The following is a 26,029-nucleotide window of genomic DNA, read 5'->3' on the forward strand; positions in this document are numbered from 1 at the left end:
GTTTATCTCTCAGCACCTCTGCTTTCTTTCTGAGCACCCAAACTGTTTTATTTTCCCTTCCTTTTCCTCTTTCTACCTCCCCTAACCACGGTTTTATCTTTATCCTGTCGGGAACACACAGCAGCTCCCCTGGTGTAGGCTTCAGATCTGTGTGCCCACGCCAGGAAAGAAGGTGCCAGCCTCCCTCCTGGAATCACACGGGGGTGGCCTGGGACCAGGGGCTCAACACAGTGCAGGTGGCCGGCACCACGGGAGATGGCACGTTCCACCCAAGTCCTCCCTTTGCCTGGCACCCCGAAGAGCTTGGGCTGTCCCCAGAGTGAGTCACCAGAGAGCCTGGCCCCAGGCTCAGCAGCTGGCATGGGAGGGAGGAGGGGCCTCCCCAGGAAGGAATGCAGAGCAGGGAGAGGCCACAGGGAGGGAGAAAAACCCCCGCAGAGGGTGCTCTTACCTCTGGCCCATCCTCCCCAGGGCCACCTGTCCCCTCAAGGTGGCTGCCCCCTCTGTGTCCTGGCAGAGAGATGAGAGATGGAGTGGCAGAGACTGCCCTGGGCCTCTCAGCAGTGCATAGCTCAGAGCACACTTTGGAGTCAGCCAGCCCTGAGTCCAGGGTTCTCGGACCCTCTGTGTTGTCACCTGTGGCATAGGGGACAGCAGTACCCCTTCCCAGGGCAGCAGGGAAGATCAGATGAGGGAACTCAGGTAAAAGGTGGGCAGCCGATCCTGGCACGTGGCCGATCCTGGCACATGGTCAGCAGCAGTGAGGGGAGCTCTTTAACATCACCAGAACCCCCTGCCCTGAGAAAGGGGCTCCTGGGCCAACAGGGAAGGTCTGCCTCCTACTCCGGAGGGGCTGCTAGGGGACAGGCCCGGGCTGCCTCCTCACAGCCACCTGCTCCCTGTCCTCCACCTGCCTCCTGCCGCATCTGGCCGCTGCTCAGCCAGGAAGGTCAGGGGTGTCGGGCCCTCCCACCTGGGTCACGCACTAGGCATGCCTGAGAGCAAAGGCCACGCCCCGGCACCCCACGCCTTCTCGGCTCTGCGGCGACAGTGCATGGCTCTGGCACGCGCTGCACCAACTTCCTGTTGGGTGCTGTGGTCCCAAGGCGCGTGCTTTGCAGCAGATGTGTGACCTGGCGTTCCCCTGAGTGCTCGGAAAATGGCCTTGTCTCCGGTTGTTCCCGTTCAGGAGCAGGTACCCGGGGTGCTCCGGGGATCCAGTTTTTCAGGATGGGTTTTCTGTCTGAGGGGTGGGCAGCCCCAGCTCCCTGAGCAGGGCTTAGGTGCCCCCGTAATGTCCGGGGTTAATTGTGCCAGCCTGAGCCCCTGAGCCCCACATGCCCCCCTCGGGATTGGCCTCAGCCTGGGGTGAGCTGACCCCAAAGACACCCTGCCCAATGCAGCCCAGCCTGTCACTGCTTCCTGTTGCTGCCGCTGGGCAGAGTGGGCCTGGCACCCAGCAGAGACATCTGACTGCCGCACATTCTCCACTGGCTTCTGCTTTCATCCCCGGGGCGATGTTGAGGGCGACACCGGGAGATGGAGAGCCCCTGGGGCCACCTCTGTCCCTCTGCAGGGGGCAGGGCTGGCAGCTCTGGGGAAGAGCCCTGCCCATCTTGTCTGCTCTCTCCCGGGAAGCCCTGGCCTAGGGATTCCCATCTCTGAGAAGGCCCCTGCCTTGCACGTGGATGGTATGGGTCCCTAGTCCCTCCTCTCTCCCCTCATCCTTCGGGCGGAGCACAGGGCAGTGGTGGGGGATGAAGACCCCTCAGACCCCTTCCCCACCCTGCAGCCCCTTGCACAGCCCTGAGGTCATTGTCCCGGAGGGGAGGGCAAAGGGCTCCTTGGTGATGGCTTCCTGCATCCCCTCTCGCTTGCCTCCTCCACTTCCCCTGGGCAGGATATGGGTGCAGGGTGTGGTCATGGAGGGAGAAGGCTGTAAGCCTCCTGGGGGACACATTAGTGTGTGTGTGTGTGTGTGTGTGTGTGTGTGTGTGTGTGTGTGTGTGTGTGGATGGCTAAAGGGAGGAGGCCGGGGGCCTGGGCGAGCAGCTGTGGGGACTCTGAACCGTTGAGGGCTCCTGCTGCCTCTGCAGGGGACAGGCCCAGCCAGCTACTGAGTGAGCAGCCTGCGGCAGCCCTGACCCACTACCAGTTGCGCCGTCTGTGCAGTGCTGGGGTCCCCACCACCCAGTACCAGGTGAGCGACCCTGCACGGCACAGTACTTTCCACCTATGGTCACTGAGAGGCAGGATGGAGCTAGGGCAGGCACGTGAATTTTTTGGCTGTGGTCTATTTTTGTTCATTGCAGCATTGATTAGATGTGAATGTGAACTGTTCTTGCAAAAGTCTAGACCTGTGGTGTTTGTAATCAGGGAACCGGCATTGAACGTTGCTTTGAAAAGATTAAAATTTCTAGCCTGTGATCTTCTTGAAAATTGTTACTGAGGCGTTGATGTGATGTACCATCAAAGGCTCCGTTCGGCAGTCATGACCTTGGGCACCGTGGTTAGGTCCCGATGCTTCTGCTGTTGCCTGAACCATGTGATATCTGTCACTGTGCCACTGGTCCCCTTGGCTCAGGCCTCAGGAGATTGGAGGAGAGACTGAGGTTTCTCCGTGACAAATACAGGGAATCCTGACTGGGATCTCCAATCTCTAGTAAGGTTTGCACAGTTCTTCTTGCATTTCTTTGGCTACATCTAAGCCAAAGTCTGGATAGAGCTGTCGGGGAACTGGGTTATGTTGACCTCCCAACCCCTGCCCACCCTCTGGGGCATCCTTATGATAAGCGGGCCTTTCTGCCAGGCCCCCAGCATGACCCCCCAGGCCGACGACCCCCTAGGGTCATGACCCCTAGTGCACTCAGAGTCAGCACCTGCCTTTGTTGCAGCATCGACCCTCTGCCATCAGATCCCGCTCAGGGAAGGAATGGGCTCCTGTTGGGCGCCTGCTGGGTGAGAGGGGAAGTGTGTGTTGTGTAAGTGCCCTTCTGTGTCATGCGGTTTTGAGCAGTTGCACACCTCTTCCTGTCTCCGCTGGAAGCACAGTCACCGCCATGGCTCCTCCAGGCTCTGGCCCGCAGAACAAACAACATGGTTTTGTGTTACACAGTAGTCACGGCAGATACTTCGGTGGCTTGGCGTGGGGGACCTCCAGGGTTCCAGAAGCAACATACAAAATAACATCAGTTCAACAAGCAGGTGCTGGAGTCCTTGCCCCAGGCCTTCCAGAAGACACCCAGGACATCACACCCAGCCCGGAACAGCCCCTCTCTCTCCATCCCTTCGGCGATGTTCACTGGGCATTACCACATGCTGGTGTCCGCTCTGGGTGTGGGGACACATCCATGAAGGAAGGAGATGAAGCTCCCTGCCCGGAGGAGCTGACCCCCAGCAGTCTTACGGGATATGGGTACAGAGATGAATCTGGGGGAGAGTCCATTGTTGGTGTTGCGTCACCGACCTCCAGGATGGCCTCCAGGGACCCCGCCTCCTGGTGTCCACTGTCCCCATTGTATTAGGGTTGGCCTTTTGAAAGCTGTGAGTCTGAGTCGCCTGGCAGACAGATAAGGAATACAAGGTGATCATTCTTAAGACCTCAGGGATCTGCAGACCAGTCTTCTGGAAGCTTTGAGCTTCCAGGATGATTCAGAATTTGGACACAGCCACAGAAAGCCTAAGTGCCACAGGTCCCGCCATGACACCCTGAGGTGGGGGCTCACACTTGGGCGTGGCTGGTCACATCTCTAAAAGATGAGCCTTCACTTTTATAGAGGCTGAGGCAGGCGGATCACAAGGTCAAGAGATCAAGATCATCCTGGCCAACATGGTGAAACCCCATCTCTACTAAAAATACAAAAAAAAATTAGCTGGGTGTGGCAGTGCGCACCTGTAGTCCCAGCTACTCAGGAGGCTGAGGCAGAATTGCTTGAACCCAGGAGGCAGAGGCTGCAGTGAGCCAAGATCGCACCACTGCACTCCAGCCTGGGCAACTGAAGAGACTCCATCTCAAAAAAAAAAAAAAAAAAAGATGAACCTTTTCCGGGAAAGTGGAAAAGACAGAGAAGCCTCCTGACAGCCAAGGAGACCAGCAGCCAGAAGAGCAGGTGTTGTAGCAAGGCTGAGGACCCTCAAACACTGATTTTCCCGGTAAGACTGCTGCCCAGGGCGCACCGTACAAGAGCAGCTTCACCTGCCGTCATGCAGATGGCACAGATGTCCAGGAAGCAGCTGTGGTCAGTGACTCCCCAGGAGGCACTCCCAGACCTGGGGCCAGAGTCTTCCCTGTACCTGTGCCTGATGTGACACCAGGGCAGGACACAAGCTAGTCCCAGCTCCTGCGGCCCCCGCAGCACACCCCTACCTGTTAGCACACTGAGTCCTCCCTCGTTATCATCCCATTTTACAGATGGAGAAACTAACACAGGGAAGCCTGTCCAAAGTCATAGACCAGCACATGGCTGAGTGAGGACTCCAGTCAGCGCCAACTCCAAAGCCCAGATCGAAACCACTGACTGGACCTAACCTCCTTCCCAGGAGCCCAGACTGATCGCCTCAGTCACCCAAAGAGGTTGGAATAATGTCATCAACCAGCTCCCAAAGAAGAGAGGAGCATGTGCAGTCTGCAATGGTAAGATTTCAGCTTAGAGAGAGATCCTCTCCAGCCTCAAAGTACTGACTTTGGATCAAGACTCCTCACTAAAGGAAAGTTCCGGCCAGCTCAAATGTTTTGTACTCCAGAATCTACAATGAAGAGACAGATACTGCCTTTTGCAGGAACTGGAAGTAGGTTTCCAGGTACCCACTGGACTTCTAATTCAGTGTTGATAAGTATGACCCTGGAGATTAAATCAAGGCAGAACTTGCTCCCTGGAGCCCTGGGGTTAAGCGCTAAGGTGAATTCTGTATAATGATGCTGCTGGCGGCTACAGCAAGCATTTATTTATCATGTACTCATGGGGCAGCTGCTGGTTCCACGTCTCAGAGAAGCTGGGGTTGTCTAGTCTAGGTGGGGTGGCTCTTGCGTATGTAGCAGGGTGGACTGGGGCGTGTGTGTCCCATGATGATGGCAGAGGCTCAGGGGCAAGTCTCCTGTGACTGAAGCATCTTGCTCACCTTCCAGTTACCAAAGCAAGTCACATGGCTGCACAGGAGGACAAGGCCAGGAATTCACCCCTCTGATGTGTGTGTGTGTGTGTGCGCGTGCGTGCATATGTATGTCTGTCTTTTTGCGTATTTGTGTATATGTGTGTATGTGTGCATATGTGTGTATATGTGTGTACATATGTGTGTATGTCTATATGTGTGTACGTGTGTAGGTATGTGTGTATGTGTATGTATCTGTGTATGTGTGTAGGTATGTGTATGTGTATGTAGGTACGTGTATAGGGGTATGTGTGTGTGTGTGTATGTATGTATGTGTGTAGGCGTGTACATATGTTTGTGTGTAGATGTGTGTGTATGTTTCTGTGTGTAGGTTGTGTGTATGTGTAGGTGTGTGTATGTATGTGAGTGGGTACATTTGTATGTGTGTGTAGGGGTGTGTGTGTGTTGGGAGAGGCGGCAAAGTCACACAGCAAAGGATGTGGATGCTGGGAGAAGTGAGGCATTGGGGGTCAGTAACTCCACCTCCCATAGCCTCATGCCCTCCCTATGTAAATCAGGTGCCAGCTCCCTCAACCAGAACATGTGGGTAACCGTAACAGGTTGTCCCCACACCAGGTCAAATCAGAAAGTGTCTTCTGTCCTTGACTCCTGGGCTCAGTCCTGACCTTCCCTTGTGGTTTCTTGGCTTAAGCCATTCATTTATTTCCTCTCACCTGGGTGCACTGACTTCTTCCCAGCTCATGCAAGCAGTTCAAGTGGCTCTGGCAGGGTACAGACTCCATCTTTAACGCTGAGGTTGAAGGAATCAGAGACAATGCCCCCAGAGCTCCTACTCAGACCCCCAGGGCACATTTGGCCCCAAAATAATAGTCATTTACCATTAGCGTCAACAGAGAAATTGTGGTCCCAGGCCTCCCATTCTGCAGATGAGGAAACTGAGGCTCCAGGAGAGGCCCTTGCCTTGGTTGGCTGTGCCCCAGGGAGTTTTGCTCCATTTATCCATTTAGTCTGGGGCTGCTCTTCCTTGTGTGTCCTTGCCTAGAATCATGTATGGGTCCACCTTTTCCAAAAAACTGCCAGCCCGGGCCGGATGCAGTGGCTCACGCCTATGATCTCAACCCTTTGGGAGACTGAGGCGGGAGGATGGCTTAAGCCCAGGAGTTTGAGACCAGCCTGGGCTGCAGAGTAAGGCCTCATCTCTATAAAAAATAAGAAAAATAATAATAATACAAAAATTAGCCAGGCTCGGCCAGACACATCTGTGATCCCAGGTAATTGGGAGGCTGAGGTGGAAGGATCCCTTGAGCCCTATAGGTTGGGGCTACAGTGAGCCGTGATCAGGCCACTGCACTCCAGCCTGGGGAACAGAACAAGACCCTGTCTCAAAAAAGAAAGAGAAGGGCATGGGGCAGCATGGGGAGGAAACTGCTAGCCCTAGATCTCATGACCCAGGCTTGCCCCAGGAGCCAGAGTCCCATAAAGGGGTGCTGTGGGCTTTCCATCAGTCCCAGAAAGTGTCTCACCAGCGATGCCTTCCTGGGGCTGTGGCTTTCATGACAGTTCAAGACCCCCAGGATTCCTTTCTGTGTTTAAATAAACTCAGCTTCCTGTTCTCTCACCAACTCTGCATTCAGATCCCAAACTGGCAACATATTTGGCCTTTCTAGAAAAACTACAATTGAGAAAACACCTCCACTTGGGGGTCATAGGGGAACCGAATATTCACACAGCCTTCAAGAACCTTCCCTGTGATTCCTGGTTAATCACGAAAAATAGAAAGAGCTGTGGCCGGGTGCAGTGCCTCATGCCTGTAATCCCAGCACTTTGGGAGGCCGAGGTGGGCAGATCATGAGGTCAAGAAATCGAGACCATCCTGGCCAACATGGTGAAACCCCATCTGTACTAAAAATACAAGAATTAGCTGGGCGTGGTGGCACACACCTGTAGTCCCAGCTACTTGGGAGGCTGAGGCAGGAGAATTGCTTGAACCCAGGAGGCAGAGGTTGCAGTGAGCAGAGATCATGCCACTGCAGTCCAGCCTGAGCGACAGAGCGAGACTCCATCAAAGAAAAAGAAAGAAAACAAAACAAAAGAAAAGAAAGAGAAGGAAAGGAAGGAAAGGGAAGGAAGGGAAAGAAAAGAAAGAGCTGTGCCCTGGCAGACACCACCTTAACCAAACGGCCAGACCTGGTCTTGTCCTGGATGGGCAAACTCGCTTGTTCGTCCCTTCCTGGATGCATGAGAAGGAAAAGACCCCCCCAAAAAGGTTCAGCTAAATTGAATCCTGAAACTGCAGTCAGACAAATCCAAACCAAGGGACTGTGTGCAGGACAGACGACCTGAACTTTTCAAAAAAGGTCAGTGTCATAAAAAACAAAAACGAAAAAAATGGAGGGTTGCTTCTAGATTGAGAGAGATGAGAGAGAAATAACCAACGCCATTTGTGAGCCTTGAATGGATCCCAGATTTTTGTAAAGCTGTAGGAGTTATTTTGGAATAATTGGGAACACCCAATAGAGGATCAGGCGATACTGAGCTAAGTATCTTAGGTAGAGTGCTGGTGGTGTGGTTAAGACAAAACTCTCAGATGAGTGCTGAGATATTGAGGGGTGGAGCTCAGGGGATTGCAACGCACTTTCAGACAGTTCAGAGAAAAGTGTGTGTGTGCATGTGGGTGTGTGCACATGTGGGTGTGTGTGCATGTGGGTGTGCGCGCATGTGTGCATGTGGGTGTGCACGTGCGTGTGGGTGTGTGCGTGCATGTGGGTGTGTGTGCATATGTACATATGTGTGCATGTGCATGTGCATTGCATGTGTGCCTGTATGTGTGTATGTGTGCATGTGGGTGTGTGTGCATGTGTATGCCTGTGCATGTATGCATGTGCGTGTGTGTGCGTATGTGCGTGGAGAGAGAGGAAAAGGGTAGGAGAGGAGCGGGAATGCATGCAAGTGAGACAAGAGGTAAACAATTGGTGTATGATTGGGATGAAGAGTATATGGGTATTTATTGCTATTCTAATTATTTCCACTTTTATGAGGTTTGAAAGTTTTCAAAGTAGTAAGTTGGTAGGAAGAAAGAAAATGCCCGTAGAGGGAGCCTCCCGACCTTCCTAGGTCCCCTGTCTTTGTCAGCCAACCACGTAAAGGGGAAGAGGATTTAATGACTGGATTCCTTCCTGGGCTCCAAGCATTTTCACATCTTGCTTCTCTTTGCTCCATGAGAAGTTAGGCAGGCCTGTGTGAATGCTCCATGCTTCAGTTTCTCCAAATCTAAATCCGGAAGATTTGCTCCAGGTCACGCGCAGACCAAGTGGAAGTGGAGCTGATGGGAGGGACCTAGCCTGTGGGCTCCCTGCTTGGACCCTGGGCCCTGCACCCCTTCAGCTGCTAGGCTCCCCTCTTGGGTCTGGTATGTTGGCAAGCGGTTTCTGAAGCCTGTTCTCCCAAGTCCCGGCGGTGTCAGGGAGCCCGGGGCCACCCAGCTTAGCCGTGTCTGCCTCCCTCCGTGCTGAAGGAGCCACTGCGCCAGCCTGGAACTCACAGCATCCCCCTTAGGATGTTGGCTCCACAGGGATTGGCTGCTTGGCAGATACAGTCGTTCCTGATTGGACAGTGGCGTCTGCAGCTCGAGAAGGTGGACTCTGGGCTCTGCCTCTGTGTGTCTTACATCCTGAAATGCAAAGCGGGGGCTGTGGGGAAATCTCACCATCCCCTCCTCCCCTGGGAGGTGGCAAAGGTGGTGGAACCCTGGTGAGGAATGACACAGCGGCTGTGTTCGTGGCCCACAGTTCCTTGTAAAGTGGTCATCAAACAGCGTACAGTTCCCGCCTGTGGCTGCAGGCTGGAGAGCTGGCTGCTAGCACAGATACAGCCTGACCTCAGGTCAACACTTCTCGGAGTCCAGAGGGGTGGGGAGTGGAACAGGTGGCCTCCTAGGGACGCCTCCCCCAGAGTGACCAGCAGTGCCACTTGTCCCTGCACCTGGAGCTGCCCTGAGCACCCCCACTGGACACAGCGGGCATTACACCCTCCGGAGAAAGCTGCCCTTGTTCCACATGCGAGCCCGTCCCCAGCGCCGTGGGCCGTGTACCTGCAGTAACGCAGACCACGAGCCCCAGCTGCCTCTCCAGTGCTGTCTCTGCTCTGGCCTTCAGCAGGCTGGGTCACAGAGGCATCCACCCACTCATTCATTCACTCAACAAATACCTGTTCCGTGTCTACTAGGTGCCAGGCACAGCTGGGAACCAGCAGACAAATCTCCCTGCTTTCCCGAAGCCGGCATCTTGGTGGGCAGACAGCATACACGAGACGAGTAGGTGGAGGAGAAGGCCTGTGAGCAGGTGACAGGCGCTGGGGAGAAACAGCCCAGGGGAGGGACCGGGAGCATGGGGGAGACGGGGACTGCGATGTGAGGGAGGTGTCCAGGGAAGACCTCCATGAGAAGGTGACCTTGGCATAAAGAGGCAAACGTGGGAGGGGGCTCAGGCAGACCGTGGTGGTCAGAAGTTGAATTCGGGCAGGAGGAGGGGGAGTGCATGAAGCCGTGAGGTGGGAGTGAATCTGTCTGCTGGGTTCACAGACCCCCAGGGAGCCAGTGTGTCAGGGGCCAGTGTGTGAGGGACTCAGCAGGGGGATGTGGCTAGAAAGGTTGTGGACCCACTGTTGAGATTGGACTTTGGCTCTGAATGGAATGGAAGCCGTTGGAAGGTTTGGAGCAAAGCAGTGACATAATCTGACTTATGTTCTGGGAGGATCACCCTGGCTGCATAGAATCGGCCAGTTGGGGTGGAGGTGGGCGCAGGGAACGCTGGGAGGAGCAGCACGAGAGCCAGTGGCAGCCTGGGCCTGGGAGAAGACAGGGAGAGGCACGGGCCCCTGGCCCAGGGCTGGATTGGATGTGGGAGGCGGGACATGGGAAGAAGGGAGGAATCAAGGTGACTCCCGGGGGTGGGACTGACACCTGGGAGGGTGGGGAGCTCTTTACTCAGCTGAGACCACCCTGGGAAGAACTGGGCTGGGGGTGAGGGCAGTTGGGAGCTCAGTGTCTGACCCGGGAATCCGAGGCACACATTCCCCACCCTCATAACTGAGCCACACAGGCAGGGAATAAACAGCTCTGGGGTTCACAGGGTGGAGTCTGCAGCATAGCGACAGGGTTCAGAGCCATGAGATGGGCAGAAATCTGAGGGGTTTCATGGGGATGGAAAAGAAGAGGTTCAAGGCCTGAACAAGGGCAGCCGCTGGAGCACAGAGAGGAGCAGGAAGAAGCCCAGGAGACTGAAAAGGAGTGGCCAGAGGGATGGGAGGAGGGCATGGAGTCCCGGGAGCTGGGGAAGCCGCAGGCAGCACCTCTGTCGCCCTGATACGATGGCCACCACTGGACCTAGCAATGAAGAGGTTACCGCGACCTTGGCAAGTGCTGCTCCCACAGAGTCGTGAGGGCAGAGGCTGATTGGAGACAGTTTATGAGCTGGAAGAAGGAGAGGAATTGCAGACAATTGAAGGAAAACTTTTTGAGGAATTTTCTTGTGAATGGAAGGCGAGAAACAGTGGAGAAGAAAGTGGGTCTAAGAAACTGTGCTTTTTAGGCCAAATGAGATGGCTCACGCCTGTAATCCCAGCACTTAGAGAGGCCAAGGCGGGCGGATCACTTGAGGTCGGGAGTTCGAGACCAACCTGACCAACATGGTGAACCCCGTCTCTACTAAAAATACAAAAATTAGCGAGGCGTGGTGGCGCACGTCTGTAATCCCAGCTACTCGGGAGGCTGAGGCATGAGAATCGCTTGAACCCAGGAGGCAGAGGTTGCAGTGAGCCGAGAGCACGCCACTGCACTCCAGCCTGGATGACAAAGTGAGACTCTGTCTCAAAAAAAAAAAAAAAAAACACACAAACAGAAACTGTACTTTTTGTTTTCTTTGGAGGTGAGAGAAATAACTCATTGGCTGCAGCTGGCAATGCCTCCTGAAGAAGGAGGAATGAGATTGAGTGGGTGTGGGGCTGGGGACGGCCACGTGGCCGTGGACACTGTGGAGCCGGTTCACTGGGTAGCCACAGGAAGGAAGGCAGGCGGCTTTGAGCACGGATCACGTCTCTGTCTGGGGAAGGTGGCTTCTGGTTGCTTGTGTTTTCTCAGGGGTCTGGGAAGCAGCAGCGGCAGCTGAGGGTGGGGTGGGAAGGGAGGAGCTGCGAGGTGTCCCCTGAGCCTGGGAGAGAAGACAGCATAGAGCAGGTGCCCACAGACTCTTTCTGTAAAGGACCGGGTAGTAAATAATTTAGGCTTTGCCAGCCAGCCAGTCTGTTGCAGCTCCTCAGCCCTGCCCTTGGAGCTGAAAAGCAGCCTGAGAGGATTCATAAACAAACGGACATGGAGGTGTTCCAATAAAACTTTATTTACAAAAATAGGCAGCAGGCTGGCTCTGGCCTGCTTAGACTCCTGGCCCTCGACCTCGCTTCCAGGCCAGGGGTCTTCAAAGCATGGTCCCTGGGCCTGCAGCATCAGCGTTACCCGGGACTTATGAGAAATGCAGATTCTTGGACCCCACCCCACATTCATGGAGCCAGTGACTCAGTCCCTGCACTGTTTCCAACCCAAGTTGAGTTTGTGATTCCGGAATTCTGGAAGTTAGCTCAGCAGCTAGACCCAAGAGAGAGCGAGGTGTGGGGTGGGCTACACACCCTGTTAAAGGCACAGGCATCCCAGCTCCCATCCCCTTCTGCAAGCCAGTGTGAGGACTTCCTGCCTCCTATGGGTCATAGTTGCTTATGCAGCCTCCATGGGGGCTCCCTGGGGACGGGCTGTGGAGACGACTCTGCTCTCAGCAGAACCCTCCACTCTGCAGCCTTGGTTTCCTGTCCACGTCCCTCAGCTACTCAGGGGAGCCTGGGGGCAGGAACTCCACTGCTTATAGGGGCAGCCTCCCACAGCAGTAGTGCTCAGCCAGTGTTCCGTGCAATGCACTGTCCTCTGATCAAAAGCACAGCATCTTTAGGAGTTTAACGACGGTTTTTTAACGGCTTTAGTGAGATGATTTGATTTCCTGCCTCTGAGTCATCTAAGAGCAAAACGCGTGAGCTGCTAATGGGCTCAAAGAGAGGCTGCCCTGGAGGCCCCTCCAGCCCCCCAGTACTTCAGGGATTCAGTCACCCCAAAGCCAGGTAACCAGCCTTGGCCTCTTAAAGCTCTGGGATTACAGGCGTGATCCACCGTGCTTGGCCTGAATGACGGTCTTTAAGAGTAAAACTCCAGGGGATCGTCACCAAGCCCCACCACTTCCTCTGAGGTTAGCATGGTGCTGGATCTTCTCTGCATCTTCTATCTTTGTTTTTGGTTTTCATTTTGGTTTACTTGAAACAGGATCGCCCAGGCTGGAGTACAGTGGCACGATCATGGCTTACTGCACCCTCGACCTCCCAGGCTCAAGTGATCCTCCCACCTCAGCCTCCTGAGTAACTGGGATTATAGAAATGCACCACCACGCCCAGCTAATTTTTTTATTTTTTTGTGGAGGCCGAGTCTCTACAAAAAAAAGTCTGTATGTTGCCCAGGCTGCTCTCGAACTCCTGTGCCCAAGCAATCTACCTGCCTTGGCTTCCCAAAGAGCTAGTATTCCAGGCTGGTCCCGTTTTACTAGCAGGTCTGCACATGGGCTCACATTGCCCACTCAGAGGAGACCTCTGTTATTAGGGAGACCTAGACCTGCGCTGCCTGGACCCCAGGGACAGAGGCTGTTTGTGAATCCCCTCCCTTACTTTGCTTTTCTTCCGAGGACGCCGGCTCCCTGGTGACAGGAGGTCACTGTTCTGGGGAAAAAGAAGAGGGGGGGAAAACAAAGCCAATCCACCACTTGGCTAAGTGTCAGGTTTCCCACCAATTTCATGGGTTGCTGTGGACGGGCGGGGCTGTGTTTTGAGCCCAGGCCATCCCTTTGCCCGTGGGTGCGGGACCACATTATTTTGGATCGGGGTCCTTTGTCCTTCCAAAAGCCGAACCCCGTTCCAGACATGGGGGTGCGGCAGCGAGCGAGACCCACAGAACCACTGCCCTCCTGGAACGCACCCCCCCAGAGAGGGAACTGGGGCACCACAGACCCGTGTGCAGGCAGCAAGGGGGTGGTGTCGGCTGGGGAGTGGCAGGGACCCCTGAGCCTCATAGTCGGGGCTCATGGCGCTGAGAAGCACTGCAGCAAGGGTGCAGCCAGTAGAAGGAGCCGCAAGTACAAGAGTCCACAGGCAGTGTGAGCTCAGCCTGCTGGGAAGGCCAGGGGCCTGGGCCGAGGGTCAGGTGGCAGAGCGAAGGGTCCTGGGGGGCAGTGCCTGGGAGAGGGAAGAAAGAGCATGGGACCAGATTCGCTTTGGAAATAGAAGCCCCAAGCCAGCAGCCAGCCAGGTGGAGCAAGGCGTGCAGGGCTGAGAGGGTTCAGGAGGCGGTGGGGGGAGCCACTGGGAGGCGACCCAGGAGTTCAGGTGAAAGACAGTGGTGGCTCAGCCCAAGGGTGGAAGCCGGAGAGGTGGGTGGATGGCTGGATATTGGTAGCCGTACCCATTATCAACGCTGCTGTAACAGCTCTTCACAAACCCTGCATCTTCAAACCGCCCAGAGTGAGATCTCCTGGTTCCTGTGGGTCAGGTGTTGGGGCAGAGCAGGGCTGGGTCTGCTGCTTTGGGACTGCTGAGCTGCAGTCGAGGTGCTGGCCAGGGCTGGGCTCGCCTTGGAAACCTCTGGTAGGAAAGGATCCACCTCCAGGCTCGCTTGTTCGTTTGAAGGACTCCTTTCTTTGGGCTGTTCGGCTGAGGGCTCAGCTTCTCACCAGCTGTTGGCCCGAGGCTGCCCTCAGTTCCTGCCCCATAGGCCTCTCCAACACCGCAGCTTGCTTCATCAGAACCAGGAGGGACAGTCTCTAGCAAGACAGAAGTGGCAGTCTTGCCATTACCTTTGCCACGTTCTGCTGGTTAGAAGTGACTTGCTAGGTCCAGCCCACACTCCAGGGCAGGGGCTGCCCAAGGGCAGGAATCCCAGGAGCAGGGGACATCAGTGGCATCTGACAAGCTGCCTGACTTAGGAGCTCAGTGGCAGCACCAGGAAACTGCACTGGGCTCGAGTCAGGGCAAGGGACAGTGTCAACAATGACCCTGGGGGACAGCAGTGCACTCAGGAGCTCAGAAAGTACACAGATGCCCCCTGGGCGGTCTCTTCTGCACCATGTGAGCAGCAGAACCTATACCTGCGGCTTCAGAACAACAGCTGGGCTGGTGTGGAAGGACCCCCACGACATGTAGGGTGGGAATGTGCAGTGATGGAGTGTGGAAACCCTTCTCACAGTTGTCACCTGCTCTCCAGTCCCTCCTGAGCCCATGGGCCTGCCTCCCTGCTGTCTGTCTGCCTGTCTGTCTGTCGGTCTGTCTCTCTGCTGAGGGGCTCCCCGATACCCTGAACCCAGACAGTCTCCTAGGCCTTTGTGATCCCAGAGTCTCCTGGCCGAACCTGGTTGGTCTTTTTTAACCACCACCCTCTTCCCCTCCCTTATTTTGCTTTTCTTCCAGAGTTTTCCCACTGTAAAAAATCCAGCAGGTCTGAACAAGTGAGGCTGGCTCCATGTATCCAGAGTCAACGACGGGCTCCCCGGCTCGGCTCTCCCTGCGGCAGACGGGCTCCCCCGGGATGATCTACAGGTGACCTCCCACCCCCTCACTCAGGCCCCCTCCCAGGGTCAGTCCTGCCTCCAGGAGGGGTTCCCAAGGCCACTGTCCTCCCCTCTGGAGGAGGAAGGGCCCAAGCAGGGCCCACAGGCTTCTGCCTTCCACGGGGTTTCGAGGTGCACGCCGGTGAGCGTTTTCTCCAAGAAAGGAGCAGGGGCTTTAAAAACCCAAGTAGGAAAGAAAAAGCAAAACTTTTCCAGGGGGTTTGAGCCGGAGTAGACTCCTTTCTTGTCCCTGACCCTTCCGAAATATCTCGTTTGAGGTTAACAGAGGGCCCGACAGTGAGTGCAGGGCCAACCCCAGCATTCTGTTCCTCCCACTTGATACATCACGGGCCCTGTGGCCCCGCCAGTTTCCCCTGAGCGAGGATCACGACCTTGCAGGCCTTTGGGGAACCACGTCTACCGGTTTCCCAACACCTGAGGGAGTGGGGACAACCAAATGTTCCCAGGGCACCCTGACCCCCTCCTTGTGGAACTCACTTCCGCTTGCAGCCCTGGGTGTTGCTGTCTGCACCATAAACAGTGCTGAACGGCAGTGCTGGCTGTGGAGGACGTTCAGCGAGAGCTGAGCCTCTGGGGGCAGAGCACAGAACCCAAGAAAGATGCAGGCACAGGCAGTACCCCAGCAGCCCATTGGTCTTGAGCAGCCAGACCTTTCCAGATAATCACTGGGGCCTGAGCCAGAGCCCATGTCTGTGACAGCCACAGGGAAAAGCAGTGTCTGTCCTAAAAAGCCCGGCAGGCACGTGCGGGCTTGCCAGCACGCGGGCTCTCTGCACGTCTGGGTTGGAGGGTTTTGAGCCATTGCCCACAAGCATATTGCAAAGCAAGTCCCGAAGCATGTGCAATCCAAACCAACCCTCACCCGGAGGTTCACCACGGAAAATAGGGCCTGGCATGGAAGGAGCCCTTGGTGTCCAGAAAACTGGCTCCGGCTCTCTGCCTGTGGCCACCGGGTGGCGCTGCTGCAGAGCATTTGGCACCCGATGTGCATCCTCAGAGACTGCCCTGAGCAGGCGGCTGGTGGGGGGCCCAGGGGCATGAGACATTGGTGGTGCTTTCTGACCTGCACCTGCTGGGGTTGATGCCAACTGTGGACTCTCTCTCTTCTCTCCCTTTCTCCTTTTTCTCTTTCCTCCATTGCTGTCCGAAGTACTCGGTATGGGAGTCCCAAAAGACAGCTCCAGTTTTACAGGTAATGAGTCTTCATTCTCCCTAAAACCCAGCGAGCCGAAGGCCAGGGAGTGGGCGGGAGGACTGCACCCTTGCCGAGCAGGGTGTGCTGGTGTTTTCTGTGAAGCCAAAGCCCCCTGAGACCCCCAGGCTCTGCTTGTCACCCTCCGTGCCTACCCCCACAGGACACTGTGCAATGTCCTGATGGAAAATGTGAAGTCAGGTTAATTGTATGTGTTGATCTGCCAGAAGTTTGCTTTGATTTGAGCAAATGGGCTTTTGATGACTGCCAAGCTCTCAGCCAAATCTACCGTTAAAGCTTCCCTCATCAGGCAGCGCAGGAGACGCCTTCCTGTGGTCGCCGGCTTGTGCTGCTTCCGTTATCAGAGTACAGGACGTGGCGAGCCCATCCGTTCCCCCTTTGCCTGTGGGTTTCAGCTGATCTGGAACTCACAGAGCTCCTCAGGCTCATTGAAGGTTAATGCCTGCTTGGGGGTGTACAGTACTGATATGACTTGGATTAGTGACATCTTTCTGATGTGTTTCTCTGTTGGTGAATTAACAAACCGGGCACATTCACCTGGCAAGAGACCATGCCCCAGTGGGACGTGGCATCAAGATGCCAGGCTTAGGGCCCCACAGGGTGCTCTCGGGGAGACCCGTTCCTCCCCCTGGGCTGCTTCTCCCTCACCTGTAATGCAGGGGATGCATGTTCTTGGTGCAGCCTCCAACCCTAGGAAGTAAAATGTCAGGGCTGCCTGGAGCCCACGGGCAGCAGCCTCCCCACGCCTTGGGACTGTTTGGGGAATCGGCACGGCTTCTGGCAGTAGGTCGCTGGTATGCATTGCTGCATCTTGGCGGTCAGGCCAGGAGGTCTCTCTATTTGGACCCGGACACCTGGTGACAGTGCTTTGGGGGTCGTTGTCAATGCACCAGGCAGTGGGCATGGGGATGGCAATGTATTTCCATGTGGCTTTTCTCTCTCTGCCCCCGTCCCGGGCCATCGCCAGCCTTAGCACCTCTGACAGGGACCATAGACCTAGATGCTCAGAGTGATCTGTGCCACGCCTTCAGTGCCTCCTGGGAGGTCCCGCTCCTTACGGGGAGCTCTGAAGACATGGCCAACTCTTGGATCCTACTGAAATTTTGGTAGATAAGATTTTGCTTAAAATAGTTAAATCTGAACTCAGGCTTGCAAATGCTTTTCCTGGATGAAATGTTTGTATTATGATGTATGCATGCATGATATAACACATCCTAACAAATATACACCGCTCATCCCAGGGGATTTCATCAGTGAAACGAAACGTGTACCTGAACTGCATCCTCAGGGAGCCTGGGGCAGCCTCAGTCCTCAAAGGGAAGGGGTGAGGTCCGATGAGCAGGCAGGAAAATCCCAGGTGCAGACCTGCCAGCTCAAAAGACCTGCCAGCTCAAAAGTCCTGCCCACAGGTACAGACCAGCCAGCTCCAAGGGCCTGGCCCCAGGAGGGGCCAAGTAAATTGTCCAGTGTGACCAAGTGAGAGCCTTCCAGCCCACTCACGGCCCTCAAAACCCCACAGCCTCAACATGTTGTCCATCCCCTGGGAACACTGTGCATGAGAACCTTCATTTCCAGGTGGCCTGCCCGGCCCCAAGGGAAGCTCTGAAGCTTACCCTCTAGGCTCTCAGCCCCAATTCCAGTGCCCACAGGCTCTGGCCATCCTACCCCTTGGATATCCAGGGGGTCACTTGGGTGTCTATTGTGGGGGCTCTGGAGATAACCTCTAAGGGCTAGGGTCCTTGTTAACAGGCTAGGGGCCACTCCTAGTAGGGCACCTCATCACTCCAAGCATGCCACTAAACATGGCTGTTGGATGGTTCTTTCAGTTACTTAGGCCTAGCCCTCTCACAGGGCAAAGGCGTTAGAGGCATGTGCCCTGCCCGCATGCAGCTCCCAGGAAAGGAATAGACGTAGGACACTGTGCCAATCAGCTGTCCACCAAATGCTGCATAACAAACAGCTCCAAAACTCAGTGCCACACAGCAATCGGCATCTCTTCCTTGCTCCTGTGTCTGCTGGTTGACCAGGCAGCGTGTCTAAGCTGACTCGGCTGGGTTTGTCTCCAAGCTGCAAGTTGAATCCCCATGTCCTCCATCTTCCCACCCTTAACTGGGGCCTATCCCAGGCATGTCCTTCCCATGGCAAAAGTACCAGAGGAAAAGCAGAAACATGCAGGGTCTCTTAAGGCCTGTGGTTAGGGTCGGAGCGCTGTCACCTCTGGGCTCACACACTTTTGACCAAAAGTCTCATGAACCAGCCCAAAGTCAAGGGGCTGGAAATATATTGCCCCCACCAGTGGGAGGAGCTATAAAGTCACATGGCAAAGGGCATGAGTACAGAGAGGAGCGAAGGATTGGGAGCAATACTTCCATGTACCCCAGGTCTCAAATAGCTCCAGTGATCTCCAGAAGGCAAAGCACATCCTAGGAGAAGCCCAAAGAGCCTTTGGGGTCCGAGAAAGGAGGGGCCACAGCCGGCCGAGAGCCAGGAAGGCTTTGTGGAGAAGGCAGCAGGGGCTTGGATCTGGACCTTGAAGGCTGGGCAGGATTCACCACAGAGGCGGGAAGCGCATTCCAGTCGATACAACAGCCTGAGCTGCAGCTCAGAAGTGTGCACAGAGAACAGGAAGCAACAGTTACCCAGCCTGGGCCATCACGGACATGATGGAGAATAAAGAGAGGCAGGCTGTAGAGGTGGATGTTGGTGGGGGGCCTCGAATGCCTAGCAGCAGGGCTCGGAGGCACTCAGAGGGCACTGGGGAGCCATCTGTGGTGTTTGAGCAGGGCAGGGGTCACAGATCTGCTCTAGGAAGGAAGCCTGGTAGCAGGGAGTAAGACAGGGAAGAGAGAGGTCAATGCAAGGAGACCAGACAGTGTCCAGGAAAGGTGCAGGATGGCTGAGCTCCAGGAACTGCATGGAGAGAATGAAGGGGTGCAGGGCCTGAGAAAAGGATGTCAGAAGCCACGTCCACGGGGCTTGACCACTGATGGGCAGGTGCTGAGACAGAGAGGGACAGAGGGGAGCAGTGGACCCAGAGAAGGAGAGGGCCTCATTCGGAGCACATTAGGCTGCAGCCACCACCCAGTAGTGAGGCACAGGCCCCCCCGACCAGGGCGACATGTGGGGAACTGACAGTGGGCTTGGGCCTTTGGGGACAAACCATTTCAATTGCCAAGGCCTTCCCAGCTAGTCACCCGCAGCCAGACACCTCCAGACTCCATGTCCTCTCCCAGCCTCCCACTTCATTTACCTTCCACACTGTGTCTGGGGCACTGATTTCCTGTCCCCCACCTTCCCCCATGGCAGCTACCACTGTTTGCTCATTTGTCGTGGGGGAGACGGTTCCGCCTCCATTCAGAATCCCACATTCACTGGCGCGCTTTCTCAGCCGGAAGATGATGTCACGCTGGGACTTTGCTGGCATCCTGTGACACACAGTGACCCCAGGGGTCATGACCCTGGGGTTGGGGCTCAGCACTTAGCCTCATCCCAGAGCTCAGCCTGGTTTGGCGTGGTCTCAAAGCGTTTCCCAAACCCCAGGTCAGGACACGTGCCGTGGAGAAGGGCTCCTGTGTCCCCGCCTCGAGTGAGTGGCAGTGTGGAGTCCAAATAGCAGGTTCTGGAGCTTTCCTGCCATTTATAGGTACTGGCAGTATCAGATATGCCAATCTGAGGTGCGTCCCCAGAGGAGATGAGGAACATCTGCATGTGTTGAGCAGAGGCCTCTCCAGACCCCCTTGGCTGTGGGTGGTGGTCCCGTACCACGGGGCCCCCGGCTCCCCTGCTGCAGACACAGTTCAGATTTGAGTGATGTGTGGAAGCCACAGGCTCTGTGTCCCGCACTCAGATACCAAAGAGCAAGGCCTGCCCCTTTCGACCTGTGGGTCCAAGGGTTTGTGTTTCTGGCACGTGGGGATGGTGGAGGCAGCAAGGGTAGGCCTGAGGGACTGGCAGGACCCCCGCCACCTTGGGCTGCACCCCAACCCCATGCACCAGGAGTCAGCCTTGCCAGGTTGCAGCGCGGAACTGCACTTCCCGAGCTTTTAGGGGAAGAGGCCCTCGTGAATAATTCAGCCTCTTTCGCTGAGATGAAAACGCCCTAATAGAACTAATGGACTCGCTGCCTCCAAACTCGAACCTGGTGGGACTCATCTCATTCACCAATTGCTTCTGACGTCCTGCAGTGACACTCCCTAATGAAAAAGCCGGCGTGCCAGATCCTTAGAGCGTCTGGTGATCCCTAATAAACCAGACTGTGGCTTTTTTAACGAGCAGACGCCCCCACGAAGGCAGGTGCGTCCTCCCTTCAGCCCCAGGACTGGATGCAGCTGCTACCCTCCTAGGGGAGATGCCGCTCGGGGGCACGCATCCGCGGGAATGAAAACAGAGGAGACGGTATTTTGGGGTGGTTTTGTCTGATCTGGAATCAGACCCTCTACATTTTTTCAAAGCAGAAGACCTCAAAAAGGAGCCAGCCTGAGGTAAACTTGGAATGACTGTGATGGACGGGGTGGCCGGCGGTGGGTTTCAGCCAGGCAACGCCTCTCGCTTGAGCCTGCTCACAGCCCAGACCTGCCCGAGGCTGACCGTTTTCGCTGTTTTCCCGTCTGCGGGAGACACGGGCGTCTAGCTTGTACCTCGCTGTGTTCACCGTTGATTAAGATTCAGCATTTTCCGGTTTTGCCCAGAGCACTGTCGGGGAGGTTTGGTCTTGTCTGAAATGTCTGTGCAGGAAGCACGTGCCGAGGGAGCCGGGGGCTGCTTGTTTGGGCCTCGGTTTGCTGGTTGTTCTTGAGCGAAAATCATTCTGTGTTTGCACTGATGCAATGCCGTGCATTGTAGAACCGCACCCCGGAATGGTAGCTGCTCCCCTTCCATTTCTGCTTTGGAGAGCTTTGGCTGGGCTCTCTGCTGTCTGGACAGGTGTCGCCATTCAGAAGAGACGCTCAGGATTCCTTCTCAGTCTTATGATGTATGCTTTGTTGGCTTTCAGTAAACAGAGCAATTCAGAAATTCCAGGTAGAGGAGTCTGGGGGGAGGTAGTGATTCCTACTGACTTAGTGAGGTTAACATCTTCCTTGCATTTTTCCATGTCACGGTGTTAATTCACATGAATTCCCCTGGGCCCCTGACTTACAAGAATAGATTTGCACAAGGCAGGCCCAGCCCAGGAAAGAACCTGTAGGTGCCACGTAATTAGCAGTGGCTGTTGAAGAGGGGCTCGTTTTTCTTGGTACCAGGGTGGTGAGGGAGTGTCAGGGCTCAGAGACCCTCACTCTGGAAAGCGGCCGGGATCTGGGATATTTTGAATCAGAAGTCAGGGTCACTGTGCTCTTGAGCGCAGGAGAAGTGGGGACCCTGAGGCAGGAGCCCGACAGCGAGGCTGCTCCCTCTTCCCTGCAGTGTCTTACTGGGGCCCCTTCATCCAAGGACCTAACGCTGCTAGAGCCTCCTTCAGCAAAAGCCCGGCATAGAGCCCCAGTGTGAGGGAGTCCAGAGGAGCCGGCCTTTGTCCTCTGTCCCCAGGCACCGCTGGTAACGGGCAGAGCCCTTTACCTTCTGCCTACTCCCATCCTTCTTCCCCCGGAGCAGCCCTCCCAGAGTCATGACCCTTCAGAACCACAGGGAGCCCCCACTGTGCAGAAGGATCCAAGTTCTGGCATGGGAGCCCCCTCCCCTACACAAGAGAGGGCAACCTGCAGAGAGCTGCTGGGTCTGAGGTAGGAAGCCAGCCCCGCCCCCATCAACGGCTGTCTGGCACTGCTGGGAAATGCCCAGGTATAGCTCTGATTGGCCTTTTGGAGCCTGGGCCTTGGTTACTGTTCTACAAGTATCTGAGCCCCTCCTCTGTGCATGGGGCACTCCCGTAGGCACTGGGCAGGGGGCAGTGGCAGCAGGCAGAAGGGTCCTTGCCCTCCTGGACCCAACCTTCAGGGGAATCCAGCAGCCGTGGACCCCTCATGGCACCAGCCCTGCTCCTCACCCCTCCACCCCATGCCAAAGGCTGCCATTTCTGTGCCCACAAGTTCCCTGGCCCAAGCCCTGCCCTGGCACCATGGGGACAAGCTCACAGCAAGAGGCTCTGGGCTCCCTCCATGCCACAGGGCCCCCACCTGCAGGCCTGCTTCCAGGGCTGCGAGATGAGCTGTAAGGAAAGATTGCAAGCGAGCCCCCACAGAGCTGCCCTCTCTCCCTTCTCCCACCCACATCCCCACACTCGGCCCTCCACCATCTTGTTGGGAAGGGGGCGATTATTCACATCTGTGTTCTCTCCCGTTAAGCATTTTCTAGGGAGATTTGGTGTCTGTGTGGCTCACTCCCCTCACTCAAGCCTATGGTCACAAGTTCCTTCCCGCCCTGCCTGCTGGCCCCTGCTGGTGGATTTTTCTCTCCACGGCATTTATCATAATTGGTGTCTTATCCCACGCCCCCCCAAGAGACTCGCTCCGTGCTGCATCACCAACTCCCACCCAGTTGTCCAAAGCCTCATCTCACGCAGCCCACAGCAGCCTGGTACAACAGGCCTCTGCCCAGCCCACCTCACAGATGTGGAGGCTGAGGCCAGGAGCGGTCAAGGTGCCTGCCTGGGTCACACCATGGGCAGGTGACAAGCAGAGCTGTCCCTGTCCAGAAGCTGGGCACTCAGCCACCCTGTCCTCCCACCCCAGGGCCTTGGCTGCATTTCCAGAGCCAAACCAGACCCGGGTTGCTTTTCATGAGTCATGTCTTGAAAGCTAATGACTATTGATCTCAGCCTGGTCGGGCCAGGCAGGGAACTTGCATGTCTGAGGCTGGCCCTGCCTTTCAGAAAGAGCCCTGCGGCTGCAGCCTGCCCAGCTGGCCTTCCTTCTAAACACAGACCTCAGGAAAGCAAGAGTTGGCCCCCATTTGCCCCACACAGGGCTGGCGGCCGGCCACACGGCCATCTCAGAAGCAGCTGCCTGCCGCACGCATGGAGGGAAGGGAGTGGCCGGCCAGTAGGCAGGGAGGGGAAGCTGGTGCTGCTGTCTGTGGGTGCCAAGGGCCTCATTTCCTAAGATGAACCTCTCCTGGAGTCCGGGCCTCTCTGCCCTCCAGAGCGATTCTCCCAGAAGGCAGAGGGTTTTCCATGCCAGGGCACCTGCCTGCTTCAGCATCCAGAGGTCCAGCAGCCACCATCCCTCGCAGCGTAGAAATGAGCAGTGGTGAATGCAACTGCTGGCATGGGAACCCCCCAGCAAGAGAGGGCGACCTGCAAAGAGCCCCTGGGCCTGAAGCAGGAAGCCCGTTGTGTCCCCGCCAGCTGCTGTCCCGGCACTGCCGGGAAATGCCCAGGTATAGCCCTGGTTGGCCTTTTGGAGCCTGGGCCTTGGTTTCTGTTCTAGAAGTATCTGAGCCTCTCCTCTGTGCACCAGGGGCACTCCTATGGGCACTGGGCAGGCAGCAGTGGCAGGAGCTAGAAGGGTCCCTACCCTCCTGGACCCAACCTTCAGGGGAGTGAATTCAGCACATAGGACAGCTAGAGAGGAATCTGCAAGGTAGATGATGGCGAGCGTAATGGAGACAGATCACAGCAAGAAAGAGGCACATGGCATGGCGTGCGTGGGGCAGAGAGTAGGATGGGAAGCACAGGCCCCCTGGGAGCCATGCCCGTCAGACGGAGGTGCAGGCTGTGAGTGACCAGCACGGCAGGCTCCCTGAGGACAGCTGGCTGCCCGCTTTTGGGGAGGGAGCCATCCAGCCCTGACCAGGGTAGTGGGGCCGAGGCCTGTGTGGACACTGCTACCATCTCCCTGTAGGGGCTCCTCCGGGGCTCCTTGCCGGCTGGTCTCTCTTTCGCTCTTCTCTGAGCCCACCTTCCCCACCTCAATTGCATGTTCATGCAACAGACATTCGTAGGCTCTGCTCTGAGCTAGGCCTCATGCTGGGCACAACAGGGCAGACATGAATGATGGTCCCTACAAATAAGATACAGACAAATACTTGCAGGGAAACCTCCATGAAAGAGGCAGCTGTGGGGCTCCTGGAGGTGGCCCCCCTCTCTGGGTGCACATATGGGCAGAGCAGTGAAAGGTCAGCAGGCCGGTCACCCATTCTGGAAGGACCCTGGTACATGGGGCTCATCACAAACTCCTGCCCCTTGTGGGTCCTTCCTTTGGCCCCTGGAGCTCAGCCCAGGAAAGGCCCAGCCTAGGGCAACTCCAGGACATCTCAGCCCCCTTCAAGGACCATGCTAAAGCCTCTATAGTTGTCTCAGCTCCCAGGATAGCCCTCCCAGCTCCTCCCCAGGGATAATCGAACTTTTCCTCTCTTGGGGCAGAAGTTGGGGACAGTGCTGGTTCCTTTGCAGTTCCCAGGCCAGGTTCCAGGATCCCCCTGTGCAGCTGACCCAGCTGAAATGGTGACTTCCCCTCTGCACCTTCTCTCTCTGGCAATGACGCAGGGCTGCAGTGCAGTCCACCTGGGCCATGGCCCAGGCTGCAGTCAGGTGGGGTGAGGGTCACTGGACTGGGGACCTCCTTTGTGTTGAGCCTGCCTCCTTGTCCTCATTGCCCTGTCACAGACTCTGCAGGGTGAGGACTCAGCCCCGAGGCTGCCCTCACTGGTCCAGTCACTGTTGTGCACGTGAATTAACACCAGTGGTTGAGTTCTGGACACATGCTTTCTCCCTTGGCCTTTTAATTGTCCACTATCTCTCAGGGCTCATTGCACATCAGTCTATGTTGAGACGCCTCATTCTTGACAGCAGCACAAATTCCCACTATGTGGATGGACTGTCACTTAGGCAACCAGTTTCCCTACTGATGGACATTTACATTGCTTTTAGTTTCCAGGAATGTGCGTTCATCATTTCAGCTGACTATTTAGCAATGGTTCTTCACATAGAATCTTTGAAACTCCCCTGTCCCAACTAAGCCTATTTCCCCAGGCCACTCTCCTCTGCAACCTGCTTAAATGCATTCTGCTTGGTGGTTCTTTTGCAAAAAGCACGAAGCCCAAAGATCTCTGCGGTGCAATGATGCTTTCAACAAGCAGGGAATGTGTTGTATAGATAGCATTTCCCTTTACAAGGCTAGGAGCAAATAGGACCTTCCCGGGTTGGGGCCACCTGGCATGCAGGGGTGAGGTGCCTCCCTGGCATAATTACAGGAGAGTTTACTTCAGCAACAGTTGTGCCCTGCGCTGCTTTCCCAGGGACAGCTTTGCCCTGGGAACCACTTCAAGAGAGCACTGTGATGTGGTACCACAGTCACCACGGAAAATCAACCCTGGTCTTCAGCATTTGGGGGGCTCAGGCTCTGCATGCTCTCTGTGCTCCCGTTTTCATTTGGACACTTGGGGTGCAGCTGTCCTGTCTGGAATGCAGCTTTGCCTGTGCTTGTCTCACAGATGCAGGGGGCAGAAAAGGGCAGCTTAGCCAGAGTTCCTGGCAAGCACTGCTTTGCGGACTGAAAATCTCATGCCAAGAGATGTTTACATCCAGGGGCCGGGTCCCACTCCTAGACACCAAGACCTCCTGGTGGCGGCACTAGTTAGAGGATGTTTCACTACAGCTGCCCCCTGCCCCAGGGCCAGCCATCCAGCCTGGGGCACGCGGGGCATTGGCACACTGTCTAACTCATCACCGTCTGGACAGTGGCGGCTCCCAGGCCAGGCGGCACCATGTTGTCCATGACGTACAGCGAGAGTCTGCGGAGCGTGAGCAGCAGGTGCCACTCTGAGTGGGCCCTGCATCCCGTCCGCCAGACGGACACACTGGAACTGCAGCGGCTGCGGGAGGTGCGGGCAGCTGCCCAGGCCAGGAACATGGAGAGCTTCCTCCGCATGCACGGTCTCTCCCTGGACGGCTGCACCGCCCAGCGCACAGGCATGAAGTATCGGTAAGGGCTGGGCAGGGGGGATTGGGGTGGGAAGTCTGATTTCAGCCATGTAAAAATGTATAAAAGGGCCGGGCACGGTGGCTCACACCTGTAATCTCAGCACTTGGGGAGGCGGAGGCGGGTGGATCACCTGAGATCAGGAA

At 56.1% G+C, this 26,029-nt stretch overlaps 1 protein-coding gene across 7 annotated transcripts in view; it reads left to right on the plus strand.

Annotated features, from left to right (window-relative positions):
* The window catches only part of KCNAB2 (potassium channel, voltage gated subfamily A regulatory beta subunit 2), a 116,042-nt gene that overhangs the window by 39,640 nt on the left and 50,373 nt on the right, over positions 1-26,029 (plus strand). Inside the window, exons 2-4 of one of the 7 annotated variants that reach the window (XM_011981128.1) lie at positions 14,653-14,781; positions 15,964-16,005; positions 25,643-25,886. In XM_011981128.1, the coding sequence (XP_011836518.1) occupies positions 15,972-16,005; positions 25,643-25,886 (278 nt within the window). In that variant the 5' untranslated portion in view covers positions 14,653-14,781; positions 15,964-15,971. Of the gene's footprint in view, positions 1-779; positions 1,196-8,781; positions 9,281-14,652; positions 14,782-15,963; positions 16,006-20,056; positions 20,320-25,642; positions 25,887-26,029 lie in introns of those variants that run through there. The other 6 variants (XM_011981151.1, XM_011981157.1, XM_011981147.1 and 3 more) reach the window with 6 other exon arrangements.

The sequence above is a fragment of the Mandrillus leucophaeus genome, unplaced genomic scaffold (assembly GCF_000951045.1).
Source record: "Mandrillus leucophaeus isolate KB7577 unplaced genomic scaffold, Mleu.le_1.0 Scaffold105, whole genome shotgun sequence".
NCBI lineage: Eukaryota > Metazoa > Chordata > Mammalia > Primates > Cercopithecidae > Mandrillus > Mandrillus leucophaeus.